This window comes from Trichosurus vulpecula, chromosome 5 (genome assembly GCF_011100635.1).
Source record: "Trichosurus vulpecula isolate mTriVul1 chromosome 5, mTriVul1.pri, whole genome shotgun sequence".
Lineage (NCBI taxonomy): Eukaryota > Metazoa > Chordata > Mammalia > Diprotodontia > Phalangeridae > Trichosurus > Trichosurus vulpecula.
This window is the reverse complement of record NC_050577.1, coordinates 202370717-202398148: the sequence shown is the minus strand read 5'-3', so window position 1 is coordinate 202398148 and position 27432 is coordinate 202370717. Positions and strand designations below refer to the sequence as shown.

The 27432-nt window shown below is 41.3% G+C and overlaps 1 protein-coding gene across 1 annotated transcript in view; it reads right to left on the bottom strand.

Moving 5' to 3' along the window:
* IQSEC3 (IQ motif and Sec7 domain ArfGEF 3) overlaps window positions 1-27432 on the bottom strand; it is a 153658-nt gene that overhangs the window by 58320 nt on the left and 67906 nt on the right. Inside the window, exon 3 of the mRNA XM_036758351.1 lies at window positions 14958-15198. Within this exon, the coding sequence (XP_036614246.1) occupies window positions 14958-15198 (241 nt within the window). The remainder of the gene's footprint in view (window positions 1-14957; window positions 15199-27432) is intronic.

The window sequence follows — 27432 nt, the reverse complement described above, 5'->3', positions numbered from 1 at the left end:
GTCATTAGGAAGGAGCCAGTTCTCAGCAAGAGCCAGAAGATGGAGAGATTAAGAGGAAAAGTTTCAAGATGAAGGCAAGTTTGCAAATTGTAGAGCAATCATTTCAGGGAGTGTAGTGGAAGGAGTAGATAGACCAGGAGTGGGACATTTTTGGGTAGGGTTGTGGGGATGGAAGTAAGGAAGCAGGTAGTCTGGGACAGAGAATGAGATTTGTACAGCAACAGCAAGATGGGAGGCAGGAGACAGCAGGTCTGCGAAGCAGAGAAAGCTCTGGGGCAACGATGGAGGCCTGAATTTGGGGCTGATGCAACCTTTGAATCCAATGTTTCCTTCAAGTCTCTGCTTAGGAAACACTTCTGTTTAAACCCTTTCCTGGTTCCCCCAGTGTTAGGAATTATATCTCCTCCTCAAATTATTTTAAATTTACTTTTCTACATATGTGTATTTTATTCTAAAAAAAATGTAAACTCCTTGAGATGTAAAATGTTTATTAAATACTTAAGTGCCTGAGATACAAATACAAGCAAACAAGATGGTCCTTAGCCTCAAGTAGCTTACATTCCAAATATAGGAAGACAAAACATGAAGCAAAGCTGGAAGGGAAATAGGGAGGGTGCCCATGCTCTGCTGGTGAGGAGGTGAAGTGAGGAAAGTGAATTGAGCTGGGAATGTTAAGAGCAGGGATTGTTTGACTTTGCCTTCCCCACTTCAGCATTTAGCATACGCCTTGTATTCATATGCCATAGAACTTAATAATTGCTGGGCAATTGCCAATCATCTTGACTCTTGTCTTGTCACTGGACTCCAGTGACTTTGGAGAAGAAAGTGGGGCTGATGACTTTGCACAGCTCTGCCTCACTTCGATCCAATTCACTCACAAGTCAAGATGTCATCCTCACAATGCCATTGGTCATCGCTGAGCACAAAGGAAGAACAACAACTTAATAATTGCTCATCGGATTAAATTGAATGACATTCCAAGGCAGACCTTGGAATCTGGAGCATGGAAGTGGACATAGAAACAATGCATCTGTTTATTAGTTCTACTTTAGTAAATATTGGAAAAAGTAAAATGTTATCTCTTAATTTGTATGTTTATTTGATTATGTGGTTTTTGATCAAATGAGATACCATATGTAAAGTGCTTTGTAAGCCTTCAAGCCCTACATAATATATACATATAATATATTATAATATAAAAATAATATTAATTATAATAATATATTATATAATAATAGAAGTGCTGTTAGTTGTAGCACTTATTCTTAATGATTATTAAGCCTACCTGTCCACCTTTCTGCTTCTCTCCAATTCAATCCCTCTCTGTAAGGTAGGCTATATTCTCTCTATCCCATAAGCTGCATTTACTCATGCTGTCAAATAAGCAAACTTCTTCTCTGGCTGCCCAGGTGCTACCTATCCTTCAAGGTCCATCTGAAGCCCTCCCTCCCTGACTGCCTGCTTCACAAGATTACCATGAAGAAAGGGTTTATATACAATAAAGTGCTACATAAATGTGAGCCACTGTTATCGTTGGTGTTCCTATTCTAGCCTCAGTTGATTTTTCTCTGCTCTGAATACCTCTTGCATAATAGTACCACATAGATACTGTTGGCCAAAGAATAGCTGCTTAATTAACACCTTACTCGAACTGAATTTGAAGAGTATCCAAGGTAAGTGGAGCCATATCTCTCTTCTGTTAGTCTTACTGTAGCGCCTTCTAGCATAGGGTCAATTCCTGATTTTGATCTCCTATGTATATCTATGGGCAACTAGGTGGCCCAGTGCCAGGCTTGTAGTCAGGAAGACTATCTCCCCGAGTTCAAATCTGGCCTCAGACACTTACTAGCTGTGTGACCGTGGGCGAATCACTTGACCATGTTTGCCTCAGTTCCTCATCTGTAAAATGAACTGGGGAAGGCAAACCACACCAGTATCTTTGCCAAGAAAACCCCAAATGGGGTCACAAGGAGTTGAGCATGACTGAAACAACCGAACAACAACAACAACATATGCTTCTGCTTCCTCATCACCCAACCCTTTGCCATCTGTGTCTCATTCCCACCATCCCACTGAGATTTTTCTCTTATTTAGACTCCTTAAAGGAAAGAAATGTTATTTTTCATCTTTGTATCCCCAGACTCTAGCAGTGTGCTTTGCACATAGTAGATGCTTAAAGTTTGTTAAACTGAATCGAATTGACAAGGGCACCAATAATTTCCTAAATGCCAATTCCAAAGAGTTTTCCTTGGTCCTCATCCTCAAGCTTTCTGTAGTTTGTGATATTATTAAATACTTTCTCCTCTCTTTGTCTCTATGAAACAAAATTCATCTGGTTTTCTTCTTTTCCCTACAAGCAATCCTCTATCTTTTTCGATGTATTTTTTTATCTTCTCAACCCCTTAAAGTCACTGTTCCTAAAAGCTTTGCCCTTCATCTTCTCTCTCTCTCTTTCTCTCTCTCTCTCTCTCTCTCTCTCTCTCTCTCTCTCTCTCTCTCTCTCTCTCTCTTTCAATATACTCTCCTTTCCTTACTGATCTCATTCACCTCCATGGCTTCAAATATCATATTCTCACAGATGACTTTCAAAACTTTATCTCCTGCCTACCCTTCTCCCAAACTTTAGACCTACATTTCAAATTTCCAACAGGACATCTATCCCTGGATGTCCCACCCTTCCTTATGTCCCACAACCCACAAATCTGCTCCCCTTATTTTGGTCAGGGATACCACCATTCACCCAGTCACTTCTGTTTGAAATTTTACCTAATTTTTTTTTCCTTCTTCATCACTGCTTATATCCAATCTGTTAATAATAATAAATAACAATTCACGTTGACAGCCAGGTACAGCTGTTGGAGATTTGGCCTCAGAGTCACAAAGACTTGGATTTTCAAGTGTGACATATGACTATGACGTATATTGGCTGTGTGACCTTGGGAAGTGATTTAAACTCTCCCTCAGTGACCAGGAAGTTCTAAGCTGAAAGTTACAGAAAAGCAACTGATCTGCATTGGCAGAAGGAGTGTGCATACTGCAGATTCTCTACATCAGTAGAATCACAGGCCTAGGTACATACAGTAGTTCTCTACATATGTCCAAATATAGGCTGATATATATAATCAATCAAAGAATTTATTGAGTATCTACAATGTGCCAAGAACCATGCTAGGTGATAGGGAAACAAATATAAAAATGTGAAATAATCCCTACTCTCTAAGAACATAAACAAAGATGTTTCTATATGAAGAGATAGATGGCTAAATAGTGTTACTATTGAAAATAAGGTAAACTGAGGCAACAAAATTCTGATTTATTAGTAATTTATTAGTTTTCAATTTATTAGTAAAACTAATTTTTCATCAATTTATTAGTAAAACTAGAAGTTACCAATAAAAGGGATCTTTAGTTCCTCAGCAAGCCAAAGACCTTGAATGAAGGCTTATGGATCACTTTTACAGACAAAAAAAGAGGAGCATCCAAAAAAAATATAAGACAACATCATAGATGGGGAGAACAATATGATTGGTCACAAAGCCTGAAATATCATAGATGTGGAGAACAGTACGATTGTATGGAAATTGGGAATGCAGGGTAAGCAACTCCTCCTTCCATCTTGTCACTAGGAAATTCTGATTGATTTAGTCCATCTGTGAAAAATAGCTGATGGTATATAAATAACAGATTTCCTCTACTCAGTCAAAGACACCTAGTGATATAGATGTAACAAGTTTCTTCTAATTAAAGTAATTTGTAGGGAAACTCAGCTTTTATACTTAACTCAGAGAAAAAGACTGAATTTCCATACAACTCAAAGACAAAGAAACATGACTTAGGCAGTTATACAAAGAGTCAGTGGTGATGCAGAATGGAATCAATTTTAAAAATGGAAACAACACCAATTTGATTTTTTCAGTAGCTAGATAGAGCTTCCAGATTTGTAGAGCAATTTCGAGTCATGAAGAGTCAGATATGACTAGAACGACTAAACCACAATACCACTCAAATATTCTTCCAACAGCCCTGTGACATGAACAGTACAAATATTATCAACATTATTCTACAAAAGAAGTTTTCTTTTACTATCCCCATGTTACAGATGAGGAAACTGAGGCTCTAATGAGTTTCTGAGGTAGGATTTGAACCCATGGCTCCCTGTGCCAAGGCCATCATTTTATCTAACATTCTATGCTGCTATCAAGTCCTCTAGTTTCTTCCTACACAACATCTCTTACATGCATCCCCTCTTCTATTTTCATTGCTGCTACCCATTCTAAGTTCTCATTATCACTTGCTAACACTATTACAAAAAAACTCCTAACTGGTCTTCCTGCCTTCTCTTTCTGTCTCTTCTTCATCCTTCATACCATTCCTTATGCGTATATCAGATCAAGTAACTCTGCTCAGAACCTTTCATTGACCTGTTATTGACTATTACATAAAATTCAAATTCCTTTGCCCAGCATTCAAGGCCTTCTGCTGTCCGGCACCACCCCATTTTATGTTGCTGTATGTCCCTCTATTTGTGCTATGCTGCAAAACCAGACTATTTGTCTTCTACTGGATACATCCTAGTCTATCCTCCTTTCTGGCCTTTGTCGTCCTCTCCAACTGGAATGCCATGCTCACTCCCACTATTGCCTGCTGAAATACACTCATCCTTTAAGATTCGGCTCAAAGGCCATCTCTTTTCCTGATCCTCCCAAACATTAACTTGCGTTTCCCTCTTAGACATCGCTTAGTTTTTGCTCATCTTTCTCTCCCAACGATTAGATGGGAAACTGCGTGATGACAGGGACCAGATCTTATCTACCTTTGGTATCTCTCCTAATATCTAGACAGCACTCTGCAGGTAGTGGATGCTTAATAAATATCTCTTGAATGAATTTTCTCCATCATTCTTTCAAGAAAACCATCACAAGCTATCTCTCATCCCTTTACCTCGAAAGAAACACTATATCCAAATCTTGTAGCTCAAGACTAGAGCTCTGGGCCAGAAGCAGTCAGCCAGTCAATAGTATTTATTTAATACCTACTGTATACCAGTCGCTGGGCTAAGTTCTGGAAGCATCTAATTTGGAAGCATAATATTAGAGCTTTGAAGGGACTTGGAAGCATCATATACCATTTGAGCCTTTGAGATCTTCTAGCCTACATTTGCCAAACTGTGTCCTACGGAATCCTTGTGTTCCATGCATTGTGAATAGGAGTTCCCATGATTGTAGGGTTTGGAGCTGGGAGGGACCTTAGAGATCATCTAGCTTGCATTTTATGTATGAAGAAACAAGGCCCAGACCAGAGAAGGCATGTGACTTGCCCAGGGTCATGGAGCATCTACTCTAGCAGAACCAGTGCAAATCCCATATCTCTATTGAAGTGCTAATCCTCAGTTCTTTTCTCACTATAAGATGCAGCCTTCACTCAATACCAGTCATAGTTTCCTGGCTAAATTTCATATATCTCAATATTTATTACATGTGATATTTGGGGATACATGAAAACAGGCTTACTTTCCTGTATTTTACTTCAAAACTCCCCCTTCCCACTTTGTTCTGGAGTTATTCTCTCCCCGCAAATCCTCCAGACTGACTCTTATATGTCACTCTCAAAAGCATTCTGTCATCAAATTGGTTTTCTGAGAGAGGTAAAGTGACTTGCCTAGGCTCCCACAATTAGTGGTAGAGCTAGTATAGAACCCAGATCACCTTATTCCTGGTCTGGTGCTTTCCTCTCTCCTAGCTCAGCATCTGCCATCATGACCAGTCCATCAGCTGCTGCTAGAGACTCAGAGATGGGTGGTCAGGAGTGCCTTGAGCACGAGGTCTTCCATACGTATTTCAACCAAAACATCGCAACTCTTCCTACATTCTCACCCCTCCACCTCCACTTTCTCTTCTTGGGAAATTCCAGGTCTGTGTCTTATAAGAACAAAGAGGAAGGAAACATGACAGGGAGGTACCAAGGAGAGAGCAAAGTCAGGGTGTTATTGTGTCTGAGATAAGATTTATGGGAAGAGGTCTATAAGTCCATTATGCCAAAAAGATCATCCCAGGAAAAGCCGACAATTTTATGTTCTAGGAGGTCAAGGAGCTATAAAAGGCATCACAGAGTTCCCGAAGGGAGACTTTGGAGGAGTACCAATAGCATAGATGATGTTTGTTTGACTGAGAGTCATTTGCTTTTACAGCCTGCCTTGCCCATGCAGAGTCCATAGGCCTCAGTCGTCATTAATGTCTAATGACTCCTACAGAGTTCTTCATGACTCTCTTTGGCTCAGCAATTTCACAGATCTTTGCCTAACTCTGGTTTTATCCCACTTCTCTAACAAATATCCAAGAAACAGAATATGGGGATAGGGTTGAAGAAGAGAAGGAGAGTCTCCAGAGGCAAGAAAAGGCAAATTGGAGATGGAAAGATGGGGGGAGCATCTTCCTTGACTTACTCCAAGCCCCATGTATCATCAGTAATTACTGCTTAGTCACTCCTCCCTAAACAGCTGTCTTCGGCTAACACCAGAGGCTAAGGGGTCTTGGAACAGGGCTCCATTTCTCTAATGTGCCTCTTAATGTTAATTAGTAGGCTTCATTTTGATGGCTTGGGGCCTTGGGGCCTACATTGATTGGGGTGGATAGGAGATTGATGCTGAGTTGGGGTGGGGGTGGAGTGAGAGTGGCTGTCAGGACTTGGCAGTATGTATGGTTACCATGGCCATGGGTCAGATGTAGGGTATAGAAGGCCTGGGCAGGGCACTAGAATTCATATGTTTAAAGATTTCTTCTGAAATTTATATCAGTGCTTTCAAAACCAAATCATACTTTCACATAAAATATCTAGAATCTCTACTGAAGACTGCTCCATCCTCCACAGCCTCAGTAAAGTGAATAACTCTCAGTGACTCAGAGAGCAGGAAGAAGGAACAGGGGAGGAAAAGGCAGCCAGATGTAGGTGGACCAAGACACAAGTTACAAGAAGGAGAAGGAGAAAGGGAAGCCAAGATTTTTTTAAATGTATAGGTTCTAAAAAAAGTAATTATCTTTGGTAATAAAAGATTTGTGGATCAGTAACAATCTGTTCCAGAGTGACAATTAGAAAACAAAAATAATTTTTAAAAATCTGTATGGAACAACCAAAGTCTTGGCCATACCAAACCAAACCTAAAAATGATGTTTACATCACAGTCCATGTGTCCTGGGGTGAGGAAGCTAACTAGGTACCAGAGAAGGAGCAACAAGGAGTAGGCATGGGGGAAGGAGACAAAAGTACCCAAGGTAGGACAGAGGTCACAGGGGATTTGGAATGTTCAGATATGGCTTGATGACTGGAGAAGCCTACAGAAGAGAAGTAGGTCTTAAATCTCAGGCTTGACATAAAGAGGGAGGCAGGGATTCTCTCTGGACCCTCCACAGAGTAGACAACTGAGCAAGGCTGTAAAATTTCACTTATTGGAGAGTTTTTAATTAAAGGATGGGTAACCATTCTCCTATGCAGGAGAAAGTACAAAGATGTCATCAGAGAGATGTATGATAGGAGAAGAAGATAGGCTTGTGGCATGGTAAGAATGAGGGATAGCCACTGGATAGATCATGTACTTCACTGATATCCATTCAACATCACAAGAACAAAAGGAAGGTTCACAACACATTGGTGGATACCTCTTGCCCGATTTATGGGAGAATATAGACAAAAGTCACCCAAGATGGCCAAGCACAAATAGATTGCTATTTGCATCACTGAACAGAGTACTAACATTAGATCACAATCTAATGGAGTTGGAGTAACCATCCTTTTAGGAGAGCTTAGGGTTCCTCAAGGTCTGGAAGGGAAATGAATGAGATGAGTCAAAGAGAATGCTTTCCATCTCCCCCAGCACTCCAAGTGCCTATAGCCACAGTTGTGCAACTCTTACTCATGTGCCAATGTAGAAGATTCCTTCTGTTTTCTACAGTCTGATCCTTTTACCCACTCCCTTTCCTTGACCCAATTACTCCATTGCAATGACCACCATTTTACCCTTGAGAGAGTATAATCCCTGATAACACTGGATCCTTAGTCTGACTTCCTCAATGCCTGGGTCAGGGTAGAGGAAATCATATGAGGTGGCATCATCTTTCAGATTTGGAATATTGATACTTTCTAGTGTCAATATATCAATATCTATTAGCCCCGTTCTTCAAGGTCCATAGAATCAGAGATGGAATGGATGAGGAAATTGGGGAAGAGAGAGGTTATTCAATTTGCCCAAGGTTTAGAAGAGAGTCTAGAACCTTGATTTCAAGCCCAGCATTTTTTTCACTAAACCATGCCACCTCTCTGAATGCCCTGATGGAAGGCAACATTTTGTTGTTGTCGTTCAGTCATGTGTGTCTCTCCATGACTCCATGGCTAATATAGTGGAAAAAATATTGAACTTGAACTCAGAGAATTGTATTCTAATCCTGGCCTCTTACCAGTTGTTTGAACCTTAGGTAAATAAAATAATTTTTCTGGCCTTTGCTTTCCTCATCTGGTCAAATGGAGATAATAATAGCTGCCTTCTCTGCCTCACAGAATTGTCTTGAAGATAAACCTATACTATACCAATTATCATCATTGTGCAGGTTGAGGGGAGTAGAACTGAAAAGAACCCCATGGAGAAGATTCACAGAGACCTTGAGGAAAAGGGACAAATTGGGTGGCAGGCCTGTCTGGAAGCTGAGAGATGGACCTCTTCCAAACTGAGCATGTGCAATTCCAGACAACCTCCAAGGAGTCCTAGATCCTAGTTGGAAAGAATCTCAGGAGATCATCTGTTCTGGCTCCCCACCATGTCACTTTATAGATGAGGCAACTGAGACCCTGAAAGGCTAACATGGCTAAAGTTGTAGAGTGAGTTAATGGTGGAAGGGAAACTAGAAGTCAAGTGCCTCCTAGTACATACTGCCTCCCTCAAATCCTAGACTTGGTACCCTTGAATGTCTCCAAACCCTTCCATTTCTCTCTCTCTCTCTCTCTCTCTCTCTCTCTCTCTCTCTCTCTCTCTCTACCTCTCTCTTCCTCCCTATCAATGAGTAACCAGGTTAAGTGAGGGGGAGAGAGGAGTCCAAAATTGTAATGAGGGATTATAAAGTATCATGTGTGCCTATTTCATGAGAAAGGAGGTGGAAAAAATAGGTGAGGAAGCATTGAGTGATACCTGGGGAATATGTGGGTGGCAGCTGGCTATAGATGTGGCACAGAGCCTCACACACATGAGTGAGATAAGCTCAGGAGACCTGAATCTGAGCAGACCCCAAAACAGCGCAGGGTTCTGGAAAATAGAACTGGCTAAACTTGGCAGGAGATGGAAAGAAAAGAGGCCACACTTTTCTTTCTCTATCCCAAATGGTGCTATACCTCATGATGCACCAGCCAACCCCCTCATGAGAATCAACAGGAAACCATCAGCAAATTTAAAGCTGGCCAGCAGGTCCACTGATAAAATTATTTTTGTACACTGGTTCTTTATACCTTTTGTATTATTTATGGATTAATTCTTTCCTTGTGAATAAATTCTTAGCAAGCTTATTGGATCCTAGAATGTGTAGTAGGGAAATACAGAAGAAAGGTTAGTGCTGAGCAAGAAGCATTGAAATATGATAGTAGTGTAAGAATGATTAGCGAAGTATGAGCAGAACATTAGCATTCAGATAAAGGTTTGAGTTATCAGTGAGAAGATTCATCCAATACTTCAGGATGGTCATCATGGTCCTAGCATTGGTGTTTTCACAGAAGAGACCTCACAGATAATAATCACAAAACTATAGCATTTAGAGCTGCAAGGGACTATGGCAGCCATCCAATCCAACTGATAACCAAAAGGAAACTCCATTATAACTTGCTCGACAAATATACATCCAGCCTCTGCTTGGAGACTTTCAAAGAGGGAAAATCTACCATTTTCTTGAGAGAACTCCCATTGTCAGGAACTGTTTGCTGACATCAAGCCTAAGTTTATCCTCTACTTTACCCCATTTATTCTGGTTCTGCCCTCTGGGCCCAAACAGAACAAATCTAATACTCCCTCTACATGACAGCTCTTCAAACTCTGGAATATAACTGTCATGTCCCACCGAATTTCCTCTCGGTTAAACATCCCTGATTCCTTCCATCGATTCCCCAATGACACGAACTTGATTCTCTTTACTATCACAGTGGTTCTTCCCTCTATGCTTGCCAGCTTATCAATATCCCTAAGCGAGGTGCCCAGAAATGAACACAATATCGCAGATGAGGTCTGATCAGGGCAGCGTACAGAGGAACTACCCTCTCCCTCTTCCTGGAACCAACGCCTCTCTGTAATGAAGTCCAAGATCACATTAGCATTTTTAGCTGCCATATCTCATTGCTGAGTCATATCTGAGCTGGTGCAGCCCACAGATATCTCCAGATCCATTGTCTAATCATGTCTACCTCGTCCTATACTTTTGAAGCTGATTTTCAAATCGATGTAAGACTTTTTACATGGATCCTATTTATCTTCTTAGGGGGAGAGGCAATTGAGTGTAGTAGAGAGCCAGGCACAAAACTAGATGACCTGGGTTCAAGTCCCAGTCTCTGACACATGCTGGCTGTGCAATCCTGGACAATTCGATCAACCTCTCAGTGCCAGAGAAAAACTAAATTTCAGAGAAGGCACCAACTTGCACTAATTTAGTAGGAGTTATTTCATTCTTAGGGATTATTTAGTCCTGTGCTTTCATTTTACAAAAGAGAAAAGTGAACTACAGAGAAGTCAAGGTTGTTGCTTAACTCACCAGTAGCTACAAGAAAATCTAATATAGTTTTCAAAGCCTACAATCTTTCATTATCAGTTTTTAGAAGAAGAAGAAATAGCAAAGATGGAATTTGAATCCAAGTTCCCTTACTTCCACCATACAAAGTCTCATCCAATCCCCCCTTCCCTCCCCTTGATTTTACAGATAAAGATAAAGAAGTCCAGAGTAAGGAGAGTGACTTTCCCAAGGTCTCACAGTTTGTGATAGAAACGGTACTGGAACCAAAGTCTTCTAAGCCACACTTCAGTGCTCCTTTCTACCCTAACATTTTAACAAAATTTTAAAATTCTTAATTTAAACATAAAAAGAGACTTCCAAACACACAGCAGAATACAAAAAGAAGGTTCTCTGTGAAACTGTGAATCTCCATTTCATTCCATTTGTTTTCCTTAAAAATAGTGTATCATAAATTCTCCATATTACTTTCAAATACTGCCCTTTTCTGTGCTTCCTTCTGAAATTCCTTCTGTTCTCTTTTGTGCATTTGAAAATGTTAAGATGGCCCTTTTGGGAGCATCCCTATTGCTAACTTCTACTGCTCCCCCAATTAAAAACTGAGAGAAAAAGGGGAAAAACTTTGAACAAATAAACACAATCAAGCAAAATGAATCTACATATTGACTGTGTCCAAAAATGTTTATTTCCTCACCTTATGTCTATCACTTGTCAGGAAGTAATATGCTACCTCATAGAGACATGGTTGGTCATAGTTTTTAAGTTGTTCAAAGTTATTTTTCCTTGCAGTGTTGTCTTTATATAATTCATTCTCCTGTTTCTGCTTGCTTTACTCTTTATCAGTTCGTAATATCCATGGTTCTCTGAAATTATGTTTCCCATTATTTCTTATGACTCAATGGTATTCTGTCACTGATACACCACAATTTGTTCAGTCATTCCACGAATGTCTAAGGGGAAATCAAAGGCATGCCCTTAGATTCTGGTTCTCCCTTCCTTTGTCTTTTCTTGTCTTCTCTCTCTCCTTTCCTCTTCTCTGTTCTCTCCTCAGTTCTTCTTTTCACTTTTCTCTTCTTTCTTCTCTCCTTTTCTCTTCTCTCATCTCCTCTTCTCCCTTTTAATTCTTTCCAGGATCTGGAGATTTATTTTGTTTGTGACTATCCCCTCCCAGTATTATCTTCCTTTTTAACTACTTCCCTCCATTCCTATTGGTTTGCCTGTTGAATTTGATGTATTTCTACACTAAATTGTGTATTCATCTCTCTTGTTGATTTCAGATGATCAAGGCTCATCTGATGCCCACTCCTTCCACTCCTTCCTCAGCGTCTATACAGTCTTCTTCTCACATACCCCAATTATGAGAAATACCACCCCTCTTCTTCTTCCTTTCTACACCAGCGTATTCTTTTTGCTCTCCCTTCTCTTTCCCCTCTTCAAACCTTCAGAGCAGAACCAATCTGCCCCAGAGCCTTTCTTTATCTTATTTAACTCCCTTAATACACTTTGAAGACATTAAGATTCTGAAAGGGATATTTGTTACTTCTCCTTCCATTTGAATATTATCACTACATATCATTTAGTTTTCTAGTTTTTTCTGGACTCTTCTGTTTATATTTCAAAATTCCTGCTTCCATCTAATCTTTTCATCAGAAATATTTGAAATCTTCTTTTCCATTAAAGGTCCAACCCCCACTCCTCACCACCCCCCATAGGATTATACTCAGCTTTGCTGGGTAAGATATTCTAAGTTGTAAGCCTATGCTTTTTGCCTTCTGTAGTATGATGTTCTAGGATTTCCTCTCATTTATTGTAAAAGCTGCCAAGTCTTGCATGATTCTAGATGTAGTTCCTTGGTATTTGAATTGCTTTTTTCTTGATATTAGGAGTGTTTTTTGTTTTCTTTGATGTGGGACCTCTGGATTTTTGTTTTGACATTACTGGGACTTTTCCTTTGCAGTTCCTCTCAGGAGGTGGTCAATAGATTCTTTTTGTCTTTATTGTGCCCTCTGGTTCTAATAGATCTGGGCAATTTTCATTTATGATTTCTTGAATTTCTCTGTTCTTTGTTTTTTTTTAATGATGGTTTTCAGACAATCAGATGATTCTTGTATTATGTCTCCTTGACCTATTTTCCAAGTCTGTTATTTTTATATAAGTTATCTCAATTTCTTTCCTATTTTTCCATTCTTTCATTTTTTGTTCTAACATTTCTTGTTATCTCATGGAGACACTGATATCTGTGTAGTTCATTCTAGTTTTCAGAGAGTCCATTTTTTTGAGTAAGAATGAACAGTTTCTCTCCTAAGCCACTTATTCTACTTCCTATCCTTTCTTCCAGAGATTTTATTTCATTTTTCTTTTGCTTCATTTCTTCTAAGTATTCAAGTCAATTTTTTTTCCTTCTCCTTGTAGTTGCTATGGAGTTTCTTATTCCTACTGGAGAATCTCTGGATTTTAAATAATTTTTATACTGGTTGTTTTCTTTTATTTCTCATCTCTCCAACTTTAGTTCCTGAATAGAGGCTTCGTGCTAAGGCCAGGTTCTGTATCCTGGTCCTACCAGCTGGGGTCTCAGGACTGCTTGGTCTCATCTTGAATTCTCTGAGTTCTTCCCTCTACCTCCCAGGATTAGGACTCCCTGTATCTTCAGATCCAGAATGCTGGCTCTTCAAGGCCCTCTGTGGGGTCCCAGAAGTGTTAGAAACCCTAGTCGTTGGCTGTCCTGGTCTAAATGCTGTGGTGATACTGCATCATACTGGTCATTGTCCTCTGCCACTCTCTGAGGTCTTCTGAGGACCCCAACTCTGGGGCTTTCAGACCACACTGGATCTTTTTCAAGGGATCCCTCCATTCTTCTTGTCTATAGATACACTTTGCTAGAGGGGCTTCCATTTCTATTGCTGTTGGGCTTCTGGCTGATCTCTTATGCACTTCTGGTATGGAAGAAGCAACTTAAGAGTAGTTTCTCATTGAATTTCTGGATTGCTGCTTGGTCTGGTGCAACCAGACCTTCAAGATTTTTACTGGAGTAGGTATATGAAACTTGAGCAGTCTGCCTTCCCTTCAGGCAATTATCTTAGCAAAAAGGCTTCCCCTTAACTTCTGCCAAAATGCTAAAAAAAAAATTTTTAAACCCTTTTATTCTTCACATCCCCTGGCTGCTTGACCCTCTCAGTGAGTCAAAATCTGGAAGTATCTTATTTTTATACCAAGTAAAGAGCTTTTCCTATCTCCATTCCTCCCCCACCCCTTCAACAGATATATACACACAGGGAAATGGGAGCTCAGTATAACAGTCTGGGAGCTTCTCGTCATACCTGGGCCTTTCATGTTGAATCTTATATTTGAGTAGGTAAGTGTGTCTCTAACTCAACCTCCTAATTTTTAAATGAGGAAAGTGAGCCCCAAATAGGTGAAGTAGCAGGACTTCAAGTTCTAAATCCAGTGCTCTTGACATTATGCCACAAGACCTTCTTGGGTTCAGCCCAAGATAAGAAATACCCAGGACCATACTCCCCTCTCAATTCTTTCAAGATCCGTCTAGTTCTTGGACAGGTATATGATCTTGACTCTCTTCACAGTGTAGGGATTTTGTGGCACAATTGAAAAGAGCATAGAATTTGGAGTCAGAAGGACCTGTGCTAAAATGCTGGCTCTACCACCTACTACTATTATGACTTTGGGCAAAGCACTAACCTGGGCCTCAGTTTCCTCACCTTTAAAATGAGAGGGTTGGACAAGATGTTCTCTAAGGTCCCTTCCAGCTCTGTATCTATGATCTTCTTGTTTCACTAGAAGGCAATGATGCATTTACCTAGTTGCCAGATGACCTGAATTTTTCATGTTTTTCCTATAGGGACATGGGGCAGCAGTGGCCAGAGCCCCTGGGTGCTACTCAGATGCCTAGTGTTAGGGGGATCTGCTCAACATGAAGGTTCTGGATCACAATGAATTAAAACATAGGAGATATTGGCTGGACTGTGCCCTAGGTTCCCAAGAGGGATACATGAAAGATTCTGTAAAGAAGGTGGGCTCACTGGTTAGCTCAACTGGGGGACAATTAAATAAATATTTTTTTGGAGGAGTCGGCCTTGAGGTGGTGGGTGGGAGGGGCAGGGCGCCTGGAACCATAGTGACAATCCCCAGAGACAGGGCCCCTTCTTGCCTCCCCTCCCCACCCTCCTCCCTCCCCGTGGAGGCCCTGGGTACCTGTTTATTCTTTAAGTCAAGGGACAGCTCGTAATCAGAGGCAGCAGGGGCATGGGAGCAGAGCACCTTGGCATGCTGCTGCCGGCCAGGGGAGGCTGTGTGGTGGAGGCTGGCCTTCGTTGCCAGCACGGAGGTGCCCCCTGCCCCTAGCAGCTCCTCCTCCTCCTGCAGCTCCTGGGCGCTGGGTCTGCTGGCCGAAGGGTCCTCTGTGCCACCCCCGGCATGGGTGTAGGAGTCGTCACTGTAAACAAAATGCAATGGTGCTCGGTTGGGGGAGTGGGTTAGGGGTGGGTGTGTACAGATGGAGTGCTTGGGCCCTTGTTCCCCCACCCAGGCTGGAACGCTTTATCTGGCAGGGCGATCCTGAGGTCCAGAGCGGGGAAGTGATTTTTCCCAAGTCCACACATCGCCTCTGGACATAGGAGGCATCACATGGGAGGTGTCACATCAGGGAAGGTTGCCTTGGTCACACAACCTCATAGGCAATTAAGCTGTCCCCCAATGGCCTTAGGACCTATACTTTGGTCCCTTTTCCCAATGGGGTAGAAGGGAATGGTAATGGTCTGAGCCCTGGACAACTTAATAATCTGATATCCTCAGGATTTACCTTTCTTGATTTCTAAAAGTTGTTCTACCCAGAATGGTCCAAGCTCTCCAGGACACTGAGATTGGGGATGGAGGGGGAGGAGGAGGAGGAGGAAGTCAGAGAGATGAATTTGACCTTCAGTGACCCTGGGAGAATGAGTGTGGACTCAGAAAGAGAAGGGCCTGAAAGTCAAACTTAACATGAAGAGGGCAGGAGCCAGACTATACAGAGAGGCTGGATGAACTCATCCTAATATTGAAGAAATTGGCACAATGTGCTGGGCATTTTTCCATTGGCTTTAAACCCTGAAAACTCTGCCTGGTCTCAAAGGGATTTGCCCAGATTATTATGTGATTCTCTCTTGGACAAGAACTTTCTGTCTCCCTTGATTAGGCCTATTCAAGTCACACTTAAATGATAGGATTTAGAGCTGGAAGGAAATTTAAAGGTCATCTAAATTTAAAAACTGAAACCCACAGAGGTTAAGTTACTTATTTTTAAAGTAATACTGATAGTAAGTTGCAGAGATGGGATTCAAATCCATACCTGTTGGCTCCAAATCTACTTCCATTTTAACACATTGCCTGGGGAAGAAATACCCAGGTCCACATTACCTTCCTAGTTCTTTCCATTTCTTCTGGGGTCAGGTGGTAGACAAAATAGCCGATGGGAAGTGGGCAAGCTCTATGTGAAGTTGGACTACATGGTCCCTTTGGGTGCTATAATAGGACTAAAATCTATCAGTATTTCTTCATAACATGTTAGGCCACCTATCCTTTCTTCCTTGCTATAACACAGATCATTCGTTTTCCTTAAAAGGGGACAAAGCAGTCCCAATACCTGACTGGTCCCTGATTCCCTGATGAAACTTACTGGTTACCTAAATGCATTAAAAAGTCCCACCCACAGTCAGTTGAGGCTTCTTTGACTTGGTGGGTTTCTGAAGACCATGCATGTGCTCTGCCATATCCTGCCTGTCTTCCATATGGAGATGATGAGTGGGGGAGGAGGAAGTCTCTTCCTAAGCACCATTGTATCTTTGTATATCCTTTGCTGCAAGGCAAAGTAAATCTCCTTTTGGTAATTGGTCAGTGACTTGTTCACAATTACCTTATTTTATCCCAACCTCAAACCTAAACCAAGAGAGTGTTGGCATCAGGGAGGCCTATAATAGGTGCAATAAATACTTGGGAAAGAGGGAGTTGGGTGGGAAATTGTAGGGTATAATTAGACTCACATGTCGTGTATAAGCCTGTCAAAAGCACTGAAGCACTTAGTGCGGGTGACTTGTCTACATGCGATTCTTCTGGTATGAACCTAAAGCCATTGGATCAAAGTACATCTGTTCAGTTTCTTCCCCACTTTCCCTGAAGCTGCCACTTGGCTGGACCAATGACCTCCCCCTCTTGCTTTGAGACATCACCATGGAATACGGAATTGCCATGAAACTTTCCTTGATGTCTCCAGCAGGAAGGACTCTCCTCAAACAGGCCGCTGCACTTTGTCTGGGCCTTTCCTATTCACTGAACAATATACTATTTTATAGCAAAGTTACTTGTTTCTCTGACTTACTTCCCTACTAGACCTTGGGAGCAGGGACTGTGTCTTATTTCATCTTTGCATGTAATCTGCACAGAGCAGGTACTCCAGATATCATAGGACCAGGGCAGAAACCAGTTGTTTCTTTTAACTGTCACCTCTCTCTTTTTTGGACAATTTGCCTTCATTTCCCTCCCTCTCCAGTCTTGACTCTATGGTTAGCCAATTCAACTCTATTCTGTCCTCAGCTCTTCAATCTTTTTGCCCCTATTGGCAATTATCTCTTGTCAAATCTCAGCTCTGGCTTACTCTCATCATGCGCTTTTTCCATTCCTACTCATGTGCTGCTGAATAGAGTTAGAAGGTCACACAACTTATGCATTCATGCTATCTAACTTCAACAATGGAGCAAGGTCATCTTTTTATTCCTCTCTAATTGATTCCCTATTTCGCTTCCAAAAAATCTTTTCCAAATTTTCTTCTCTTTAACTTTGACATCTTTCCTGCCCCACCTCTTTCTCAGCTTAGGACTTTGCCTCTTACTTTATTGAGAAAATTGGAGCCATTTGACATGAGCTCTCTATTTCTTTGTATCAAAGCCCTTTAGCCTTTCCCCCAGTCTTTGAAAATGATGTGGTCTTCTCTTTGCCAAGGCCAACCCCTTCTCTACATGTGCCCTTGATCTGATTTCCTCTTGCCTTCTCCAGAAGACTGAAACCTCATTCTCTCTCTCTCTCTCTCTCTCTCTCCTTCCCTCCCTCCCTCTTTCTCTCTCTCTCCCTATTTCTCTCTCTCTCTCCCTCCTCTCCCCCTCTCTCTCCCCCCTCCTCTCCCTCTCCTCTCCCTCTCTCTCTCTTTCTGTCTCTCTCTCCCTCTCACCTCTCTCTCTCTTCGTGGATACTTTCTCCTCTCTCACCTTTCCTGGCACTTCTCTCTCTTGATTCTCCTTCCATCTAACTGATTCTTCTCCATCTCATTTGCTAGGTCATCACTTAGATGTGATAATCCCTTCACTGTGAATGTTCCTCGAAGCTCTGTCCTAGGTTCTAGATTCTCTCATCAGTGACATTATCAGCTCTAATGGATTTAATTACCATTTCTATGTCAGTGACTCTAATATCTTCATATCCATCCTCAGCCTCTCCTCAGAGCTTCAGTCCCACATCACCAGTTGCTTATCAAAAACTGCAAGCTATATATCTCAGACTAATAGGAATGGAAGAAGCACATGATGAATGTAAGCCAGGACTAAGATTTGTCAAAGGGTAATTACCAATAGGATAAGGGGCAAGTTAGATGTCTTGATATCTCAAACTCAATATGTCCAAAATAAGGCTCATTTTCTTTTTTTCCAAAGGCATCCATTTTCTAAACTTCCCTATTTCTGCGAAAGGCACCACTATTTTTCCAGTCTCCCAGATTCATTACCTTGGCATTATCCTAATCTCGCTTTCTCTCACCCCACATACACAATCAGTTGACAAATCTTGCTGTCTTGTAACATCTCTTGCATCCAACCTCTTTTGTCTGCTCACACAGCTACCCTCTTAGCTCAGGCCTCCATCACTTCTCACCTAGATTATGTCTCAGTCTCCCTGATTCTACTTTGCAAAATTCAGTTTACTGATGATAACATCATTTTCCTTAAATGTAGATCTGACCATGTCACTCATCTTTTTGCTTTAGTTAGGATAAAATACAAACTCCTCTGTTTAGCTTTTTAAACCCTTTACAACCTTGCCCCAACCTATATTTCCAGGTTAATTTGACATTTCTCTCCTTCCCATACCTGGTAATACTGCCACACTGGCGTCTATTTTCTTCATCCTTTCAACTTTAACTTCCATCTCTGTGCATTTGCACTGGCTGTCCTGGAAGACACTCTTTGCTCACTACATTTCATAGACCTCCTCTCAAGCATCGTCTTCTGTATGAAGCCTTCCCTGATCCCTGTAACTCATAATGGCCTCCCCCCCAAACTACCTTATCTTTAGCTACTTTCTATCCTCTTTATATTTATTCTGCAAATACTTACATATGTCCTTATTGTCTCCCCTGTTAGAGTATAAACTAACCTCCTTGAAGGTATGGATTGTTTCCTGCTTTGTACTTGTACCCCCAACGCTCAGCATAGTGCCTGGCACACAGTAGGTGCTTAACAAAGAGTTGTTGATTGATTAATCTTGGCTGCCGTGTCACATTGTTCATGCATATTGATCAGACTTTATTATGTCAAGCCTTGGGGATCCTGAGGCTGGAAAGGGTAGGCAGAGAACATCTAATCTAGGTCACTACCTCCAGCCAGGACTATGCTTTAAACATCTCACAAGAAAAGGACTCCTGTTGCTTCCAGTTCAGACAATAGTTAGGTGACTTGCTCAAGTTAACATAGTTTATTTATTTAGCACCTATTATACAAGGGACTGCGATAGATGTTAGGTGTGCTTTCATGGACCGTGATCTCAGCTATGTGGGCATTTCCTCTGGTAACGCAGATGGGGAAGGGAAAAGGAAGGCAATAAGCATTTACATAGTGCCTACTATGTGCCAGGCACTATTTTTACAAATATTATATTTTTACAAATTTTTACAAATTTTAATTTGTAAATTAATTTGTAAAACATTTACAAAGTTTCACAAATATTATATAGCATTTGATCCTCACAACAACCCTGCAAGGTAGGTGCTATTAGTATCTCTGTTTTATAGATAAGCCAGTGAGGTAGGTACTATCATTATCTCGATTTTCTAGTTGAAGAACTGGAGGCAAACAGAGGTAAAGTGACTTGCCCAGGGTCATGTAGCTGGTAAGTGTTTGAGGTTGTATTTGAAGTTAAGTCTTCCTGACTCAGGCCCAGTGCACTATACCACCAGCTACCTCCCAACCCATCCATGTCCTGTCACCCTATGATGTCCATGTCCTCTCCTGCATCCTCCACAGAGTGTCCACCGAATGTGCTATGGGCCTTCCCCTAAATCTCTTGACATTTTGTAGATATCAATGGAGGACCCAGCTGCCTGGTCCATATCATCTTCTGGTGGTACATTTTTCTGACATTATACTTTAATGCCACTTCTCTTGTGCAATCTTCATTGGTAATTTGCTTCAGACTACTCATAACCACCACCGGCCATTGAGGTGACCCATAACTAATTCTTTAGAGACTGTGACTTGCACCTCCACAGGATCATTGGATTAATAGTGTTGGTAAGAAGGTGGATTATTGTTTCAACTTGGAGTCATTAAAAACACTGCTGGCCATCCAAAGATTTTTCAAATGACCTAGTACCCCTCCTTAACTCCTATAACCCTAACATGAGGAAGTTCTTCTGGAGGGCTCATTTCAAATATTTCTTGCTTCAGTATAAGAGTGACTAGTCCTTGGGAGCCCCAAGGAAGATCATTCATTGTCACTAGCAGAATGGTTCTTCATGGACTTGAAACTGGTTATTCAATCTCTTTCCTCCCACTCTTGGTCCTCTCTTCTCCAAATAGAACACGCTTCCAATTTTTAGAGCATCTTTCACCCTAAGGACTTCTCAAGGCTCTATAATGAGTTTATGGCCAATATGGAAAGCAAAAACACTTTTAATAAAAGTCATAAGATTATAAGTGCATAGAACTTAGAACTGAAAGGATATTAGGACAAACCTTCCTTTTAAAGATAAGGACACTAAAGCCTAAACAAGTGACATGACTTTCCCAAGGCCATGCAGATACTAATAGAAAAAGGAATTCCAAGTTCATTTGTCCTCATTACTCCTTGCTACAACCCTGGCAAGGCCTTGGGAGTCAGGACAGCACAGATTCTAGTTCTGACTCTGCCACTGACCGTCTGTGTGATCTTACTCAAGTCATTTTCCATCAGTATTTTCATTTTAGGGGCAGCTAGGTGTCACAGTGAATAGAGCATGGGCCCCAGAGTCAGTTCAAATCCAGTCTCAGACACTTGACACTTACTAGCTGTGTGACCTTGAGCAAGTCACTTAACCCCAGTTGCCTTGCCTTCCCCCCTTCCAAAAAAAAATCAGATAATGGCTATGGTCATTTCTGACTGACATTCCGTGATTCTATGAATTCTCATTCCCATTCTAGTGGCCTTTCTCTTCCTTTTAAGCCTCAAGTTTCCAGACTCAGTAACCTTGGGGAAATGGGTATATGGAGATGCAACATCTACTTATGGGAAGTGAAAGGCATTGTGTATGGGGGGTGGGGCACAGCCAGGCATATGAACAGAAGCATGCCATGTACATGTGAATTCAGCATATTCTTGGGGGAAAATCCCAAGTGAAGAAACCTACTTAGAAAGATGTTGGGTTACTGCTTAACTGTAGTCACCTTCCTTCTTTGCAGATGCGAGTGACTAAAGGTATGGCATACTGAATATACTGTCAGATGTCATTGATATGTTGGTTGGTTCTGCTGAGCTTATTTTTTTCTCTTTCTTTTTTTCTTCTTTGTTATAAGGTCTGGCCCACTGGGTGGGAAGAGATATATATATATTCAGAAATGGAGGTGATAGGAAAACCTAAGGCATTAGTAACATTTTTTAAAAGATGGATTTGGGGTGTGGGGTGCCATTTCATACCTCATATGAGATGCACATCCCCATAGCACGCATGAGCTGAAGGGACATTAAAGACAAGAACAGTGAAGCCCACTGAAGGACTCTCTAGTGTGTCACCGACTATGACTATTTTGGGGGCAGACCCTCCAGTTCACTTTGACCACCTTTCCTGCCCTGGGGTCAGAATATTTATCCTTCCTTTTCAATTTAGGTCCCAGAGGCTTTAATCCATGGCCTCAGAGCTACCCAGGGGGGCTCTGCAGGACCTGGCTTGGTGCAACCCCGCAACAGTTCTCTCTTCTCTATGAGTTAACCTTCTAAAGCCAGATCCCATCCCTTCCACACAGAAGGAAAAGAACATGACCTTTCCAGAGAGAGAATGAATAGGGGGGGAAAAGAGAGCAGATGGCAGCTTGTATGAGCATCACTACTCATACAGCCACCCTTAGGCAGGCAGAGGGGCTGATGGATCTTTGTGGGGGTGGGGCAGGTGGGGAGCTGGATCTACATTAGTTCTGTCTCTGACTCTCCCTGCCACTTCTGCTCTTGTCTCCTGGACTCCCTAGGCACCAACAGATTCACTGACTACAGCCAGACAAGAGGTTTCAAGCTGGGAGCTCACGGAGGTCATTCATTCTGTCTCCTCTGAGACAGAGGAGGTGGAAGAGAGTTAGGGGCTGGGGGAACAGATAGCAGGGAAATGAGAGTTTCAGAGCTCTGAGTACCCTTGGTGGTACAGGGAAAGGAGGAGGATTGGGTAACAGTTACTAGAACAGAACTGGGGGCAAGGGAAGAAAGTATGGTGAATAAGAAAGAATACCTGCATGAGAATATAGGAGTGTGGAAAGTGGTAAGTAGGGGAGCAGATTGACTTGTGGGGATGTGCGGTTTAAATACAGAGATCAGGTGACTGGTTGGGGGAAATTAATGGTGAGAGTTCAGAAAGAAAGTTTAGAAAGAAAAAATCATGTGAAAGAATGAGTAAGTATTTATTAAGTACCTACTGTGCTCTAGGAAATAGAATATAAATGTAAATGTGAAAAAGTCCCTGTCCTCAAGGAGCTTACATTCTTTTTTCTTTTTTTGGAGTTTACATTCTAATAGGGGGAGGCCACACATATATGGAAGTGTCCAGGGAAGGGAACTTTAGTCAGGAAAACCAGAAGAATGGTGAGTAGATTCATAGGGTAGCTGATAGGTCTTTTCCAGAACCAAGGGAAATACTGGGTTTGATGACTATTCTCAAACAAAAATAGAAGGGGGCAGCAGTGGAATAGATGAGATTTTAAGGGTGTGCCCCATTTGGATTTCAGAGACACTGAAGGCTGAAAGGGGCTAAGACTGACACAAAGAGGAAACCCTTTTATGGGGTAAACATCCTATACCTTGAAAAGGATCAGAGACTTCAGTGACTGGACTGCATATGAAAAGGCCAGCAAAGACAGTGAACTTTCCCCACAACAGACTGCCTCTTCACCTCCCTCCACCCTTAATCTACATGAAACTCCAATAGGAGACTGATAAATGTAATCGGTGGGATATCATAAATAGGGATGTTGCTTGGTGGAGCCCTGCTCTGAATCCTGAGGAACTGTCAAACAGGAAAGGCTAGACCTCTCCCCTCCTGCTTGCAGGTGACAGACCTCAGAACCAAGGCCCTGAGTCAGAGGAGAGAGGCTTCTGTAAAGCCTAGGCTAAGGCTTACTGCCATTGCAAAAACAAACAACCCCAAAATTCCAGCTGAAAAGAGAACAGATGAACCCAAAGGAGGCTGGAAGGGGTGGAGGTTGTACCTGTCCAGAAAGCTTAGCTGTCCAGTGGATCAAGCGGAAATGCAGCAGACCCTTATGAAAAATCCAGTGACCCAGGCTAGCAATGGATGAAACTATCCAGCTGAGTTGCCAGGTCCTATAAAGAGGAATAAGGCCACCTGGCAGTGCAGTGATTCATTCACTACTGAAACAAAGCCCTTCTCCCCACTGAATGTGGTAAAGACTCTCTGAGGAAGAAAGGACACCAAGGTCTAGATATTTCAGAGTTATGAATTACCTTGACCATGTGTGTTCCCTATACATGTGTCTAGATACCATTGTTTTTTAAAACTACTATGGATTCTGGTATTTTTGTAAGAAAGTATGCCCCAAATTTCTGAAGGAAATATTTTGTAACTCTCATTCTTACTATGCTATTTAAGCAAATACCAAAGTTTAGCTCTAAGAGGTAAGCTTTAGTCCCAACTTTCTGGGAACCAGGCCTCTATTCCAACTCCTGGTCACCTCCACATCAGGTTCCCATGTGACTTTGTGCTGTACTCTCACCTTCTTTCTAGTTCCCCTTTAACTGTCGTCTTTCCCTATTAGAGGGCAAGGACTGTTTTGACTGCTTTTTTGTGGGTCCTAAGAGATCAGTGCAAAGTTCCTGATATATAGCAAATGCTTAATAAACGTTCCCCTTTTCCCTTTATCTCTGTCTCTTTCTGTCTCTCTATCTCTGTATCTGTATCTCTTTCTGTCTTTTCTTTGTCTCTAACTCTGTCTCTCTCTGCCTTTTCTAAAAGCTAATTGAATTTACTGGCTGAATGTTAAAAGGAAGCACACCAGTGGGGGCTCATGAGCTCTAGTGTTAGGAGAATAGCTTCCAGCATGCTCCTAGAAACCAAGGTAGCAAATACCACTCTAGGGGACCCAACCTGCATATGCCAGTATGTGCTGGGGAGTGATCCCAAAGAGGGTATCACTACCTCAGGTTCTATGGGTAACCCTGTGGGTGGTTGTCCTCCTAATACCTTAGCTCTTAAGCCCACACTAGTATGCTTCACTTTAACAATCAGCTGCATTTGCTTCCTCAGATTTTTATTGCTCCTCTATCAATTACTGTAATTGGTTGTCCATTTAGCTTATAAACATGCAGGGCCTTTCTTCTTTTTGTTAAGTAGTAGAATAAATGAACTTGTCGTACACTTGTTGTGTTATTCCCCTCTCCCCCACTCTATTGTTTTTCTTGTATTTTTAATCCTTGCAATGCGATTTCAGGGCTTGAAATCTTCAGGTTTTGTGAAATTCCAAAAGTTTAACTTTCTAGTGATCTACCTCTTTGTTCCCTTACTTTATATGCCTGCCAGTGTTCTAGTGCTTAAGTCAGATTTCTGACCTACATATTCCACATTTCTTTCCTGTGGCAGCATAGGTCCTTTCCTGAGAAAAATCTTAACCTAGGCCTGTGTGTCTACTGTGATCCAGCACTTTAAACTGTGATGTGTGAAGGTTTGTTGGCACTTGCAGCTCTTCCTGGTGCTTCAGATAGCTTTTCCTTCTAGATCAGCCCTGATAATCTGCCTTCAGATACTCTTTCACTAATAAATGGAGACTTTGCCCCATGCAATAGCCTTTCATCCTCTGTGAGAGATTAATAATGTTTCTAATTACTTTTTGAAACTTCTACCCAATCAGGAATTTTGGAAGGGTTTACATTTTTGGATAATTTACAGAAAACAGATCACATTTTGTTATTTTCCTTATATTGCTTGATGAATACTTCTCCTCAAAGTTTCAATAGCATCTTGTAAAATGCTCTCAATGTCCTTCTCTCTCAAGTTCTATGGCACTCTTTTAACTAAGTGTCTTCTGTGTGGCTCTAGACTTAATGGTAGACATCAGTGCTCTAGGATACCACATCCATGTCGCTCATATCGGCCCCTATACTTTAACATATGTACTAATTCAACAGCTATTAGTATGTAAGCATTCAAAAAAGCCAAAGTTATATCAAAGGAACTGATGAGGTTTATAAAGGAAACAAACTGAGAAACAGACTGTCTGATTACAATCTAAAACAAAAGAAGAAAAAAAAGTGAATCCCTGCCAAAATAGAGCACCCAAGAAAAAGTATCTAAGTAAAATACCTCACCAGTGTGACCTAGCAAATATAAAAGAGACTCAAATATCCTGGATGAGTCTGTATGGTCCCCTCTGAACTCGCTCCCCCAAAGGTAGGTTGGAGGAACTGAGGTATGTGTGTAGAAATCACTCATAGCCAAGGCAACTGGAGGAGAGCAGGGCCTCGATGTCTGTTCTTCTGGAGAATTCTTATGATGACATGGAAGAAGTCTAGCCTTTTCTATTTGACAGTTTTTCCTGGTGTAAGAAATGGCGGGGGGGGGGGGGGGGGGGGAGCAGTTTTGTTTCCACAGAGTTGAGAGTATTCCTCTTCCTTCCCCTCCCCCCTCAGCTTTAGCAGAATGTAAGTCAGGTGACTGGTTAAAACTAGTTCTAATCAAAGCTCTAGGGTGAAAGGTTAGAGGCTTGTACGCAGCATGCTTAAACGAGCCATTTGAGGAGGGCATGATGTAGGCAGTCAGGGCGTTGTATCTGGCCAGTGAAGAGCCTGGTGGGAGATTCAAAGGGGAAGTCAATAAAAGGACCGACGCCCATCTGAGTCCTTTGTACTCTCCTGTACTCTGTTCGGGGGACATGCCCATTTATTCAGACCGAATAAATGTAAAATATAATTAAAGCGCTCCCAACCTCTACCACTTGGGTGGTGTCCTTTCTCGTGAGAAAGAATAATAAATGCCTTTTCTGATTTTGGGCTTGGACTCCAAACTCTTTATTGTGTTGTTGCACACACTGATTCAGAGCATGGTTTCATCAATTATGGACTAAATCCCTATATATAGTAACCAGCCAGTTACGCTTCCTGGAGTCCTGTTGGGGTCCCTTATAGATGAGTGGCTGGGGAAAAGGGCACCAAGACTATTTGTATTATGGAGAAGTTCACTTTCCTTGAGGACCAATTCATTTACAATTTAGCTATTCAATCCCCTGGTGTGAGTTCTTCCTTTATACCCCAAAGGACTTCTCTTTTGCTCCTTCCAACCTTGAATTTCACTGAAATTTAAATGGGGGTACATCTTTACTGCAAGATGTCCCAAGATGTCTGGGGTGGATGAATGTGTTTGACTGTTTTTGCAGTTTATATAATAGTAGAATTAACTGTTCTTTGGATGTTTGATAGAATTCACTTATAAATCCATCTGATCTTGGTTTTTCCCCCCTTTGGGAGTTCATTTATGGCTTCTTAAATTTCTTTTTCTGAAGTTGGAATATTTCTTGTTCTATTTATCTAGATATTTTATATTTTTGGCAAATATCCACTCATCTCATATATATCATAGGTCTTGTTGCCATATAAATGGGAAAATAATTTCTGATAGTTTATTTCATTTTCAATTGTTATGAATTCTTTTTTTCATTCTTAGTACCAACAATTTGGTATTAAGGCTTTTTTAAAAAAAAAATCAGACTACCTATTTCTGGTTTTAGTAGTTTTTTCAAAACCCAGCTCTAATTTTTATTTATCAATTCATTGTTTTCTTATTGGGTTTGTTTTTTTTTATTTCACTTTGCTTCTTTGATTTTCAGAATTTCTAATTTGGTATTTAGTTGTGGGGAGGGTTGATTGCTGATTTTCTAGGTTTTAAAAAAAGTTTCATACCCAGTTCAATGAACTGTTCTTTCTTTCTCTCTTGTTGATGAAAACATTCACAGGTTCCCCACCCCTGACAGAGATACAAAACTTCCCCTAATCACTGCTTTAGCTGCATCCCCAAAATTTTGGTATGCTGTATCATTGTTGTTATTCTTATTATTTCTATGCTTTGTTCCTTGACCCAGTTTCTTTAGGATTAAATTACTCTCCAAATTAACTTTTAATCCATTCTTCAAAGGTCTTTTATTGAATATCATTGAATTGTGCCCAGTTATGGATGCATCTAATATTTGCA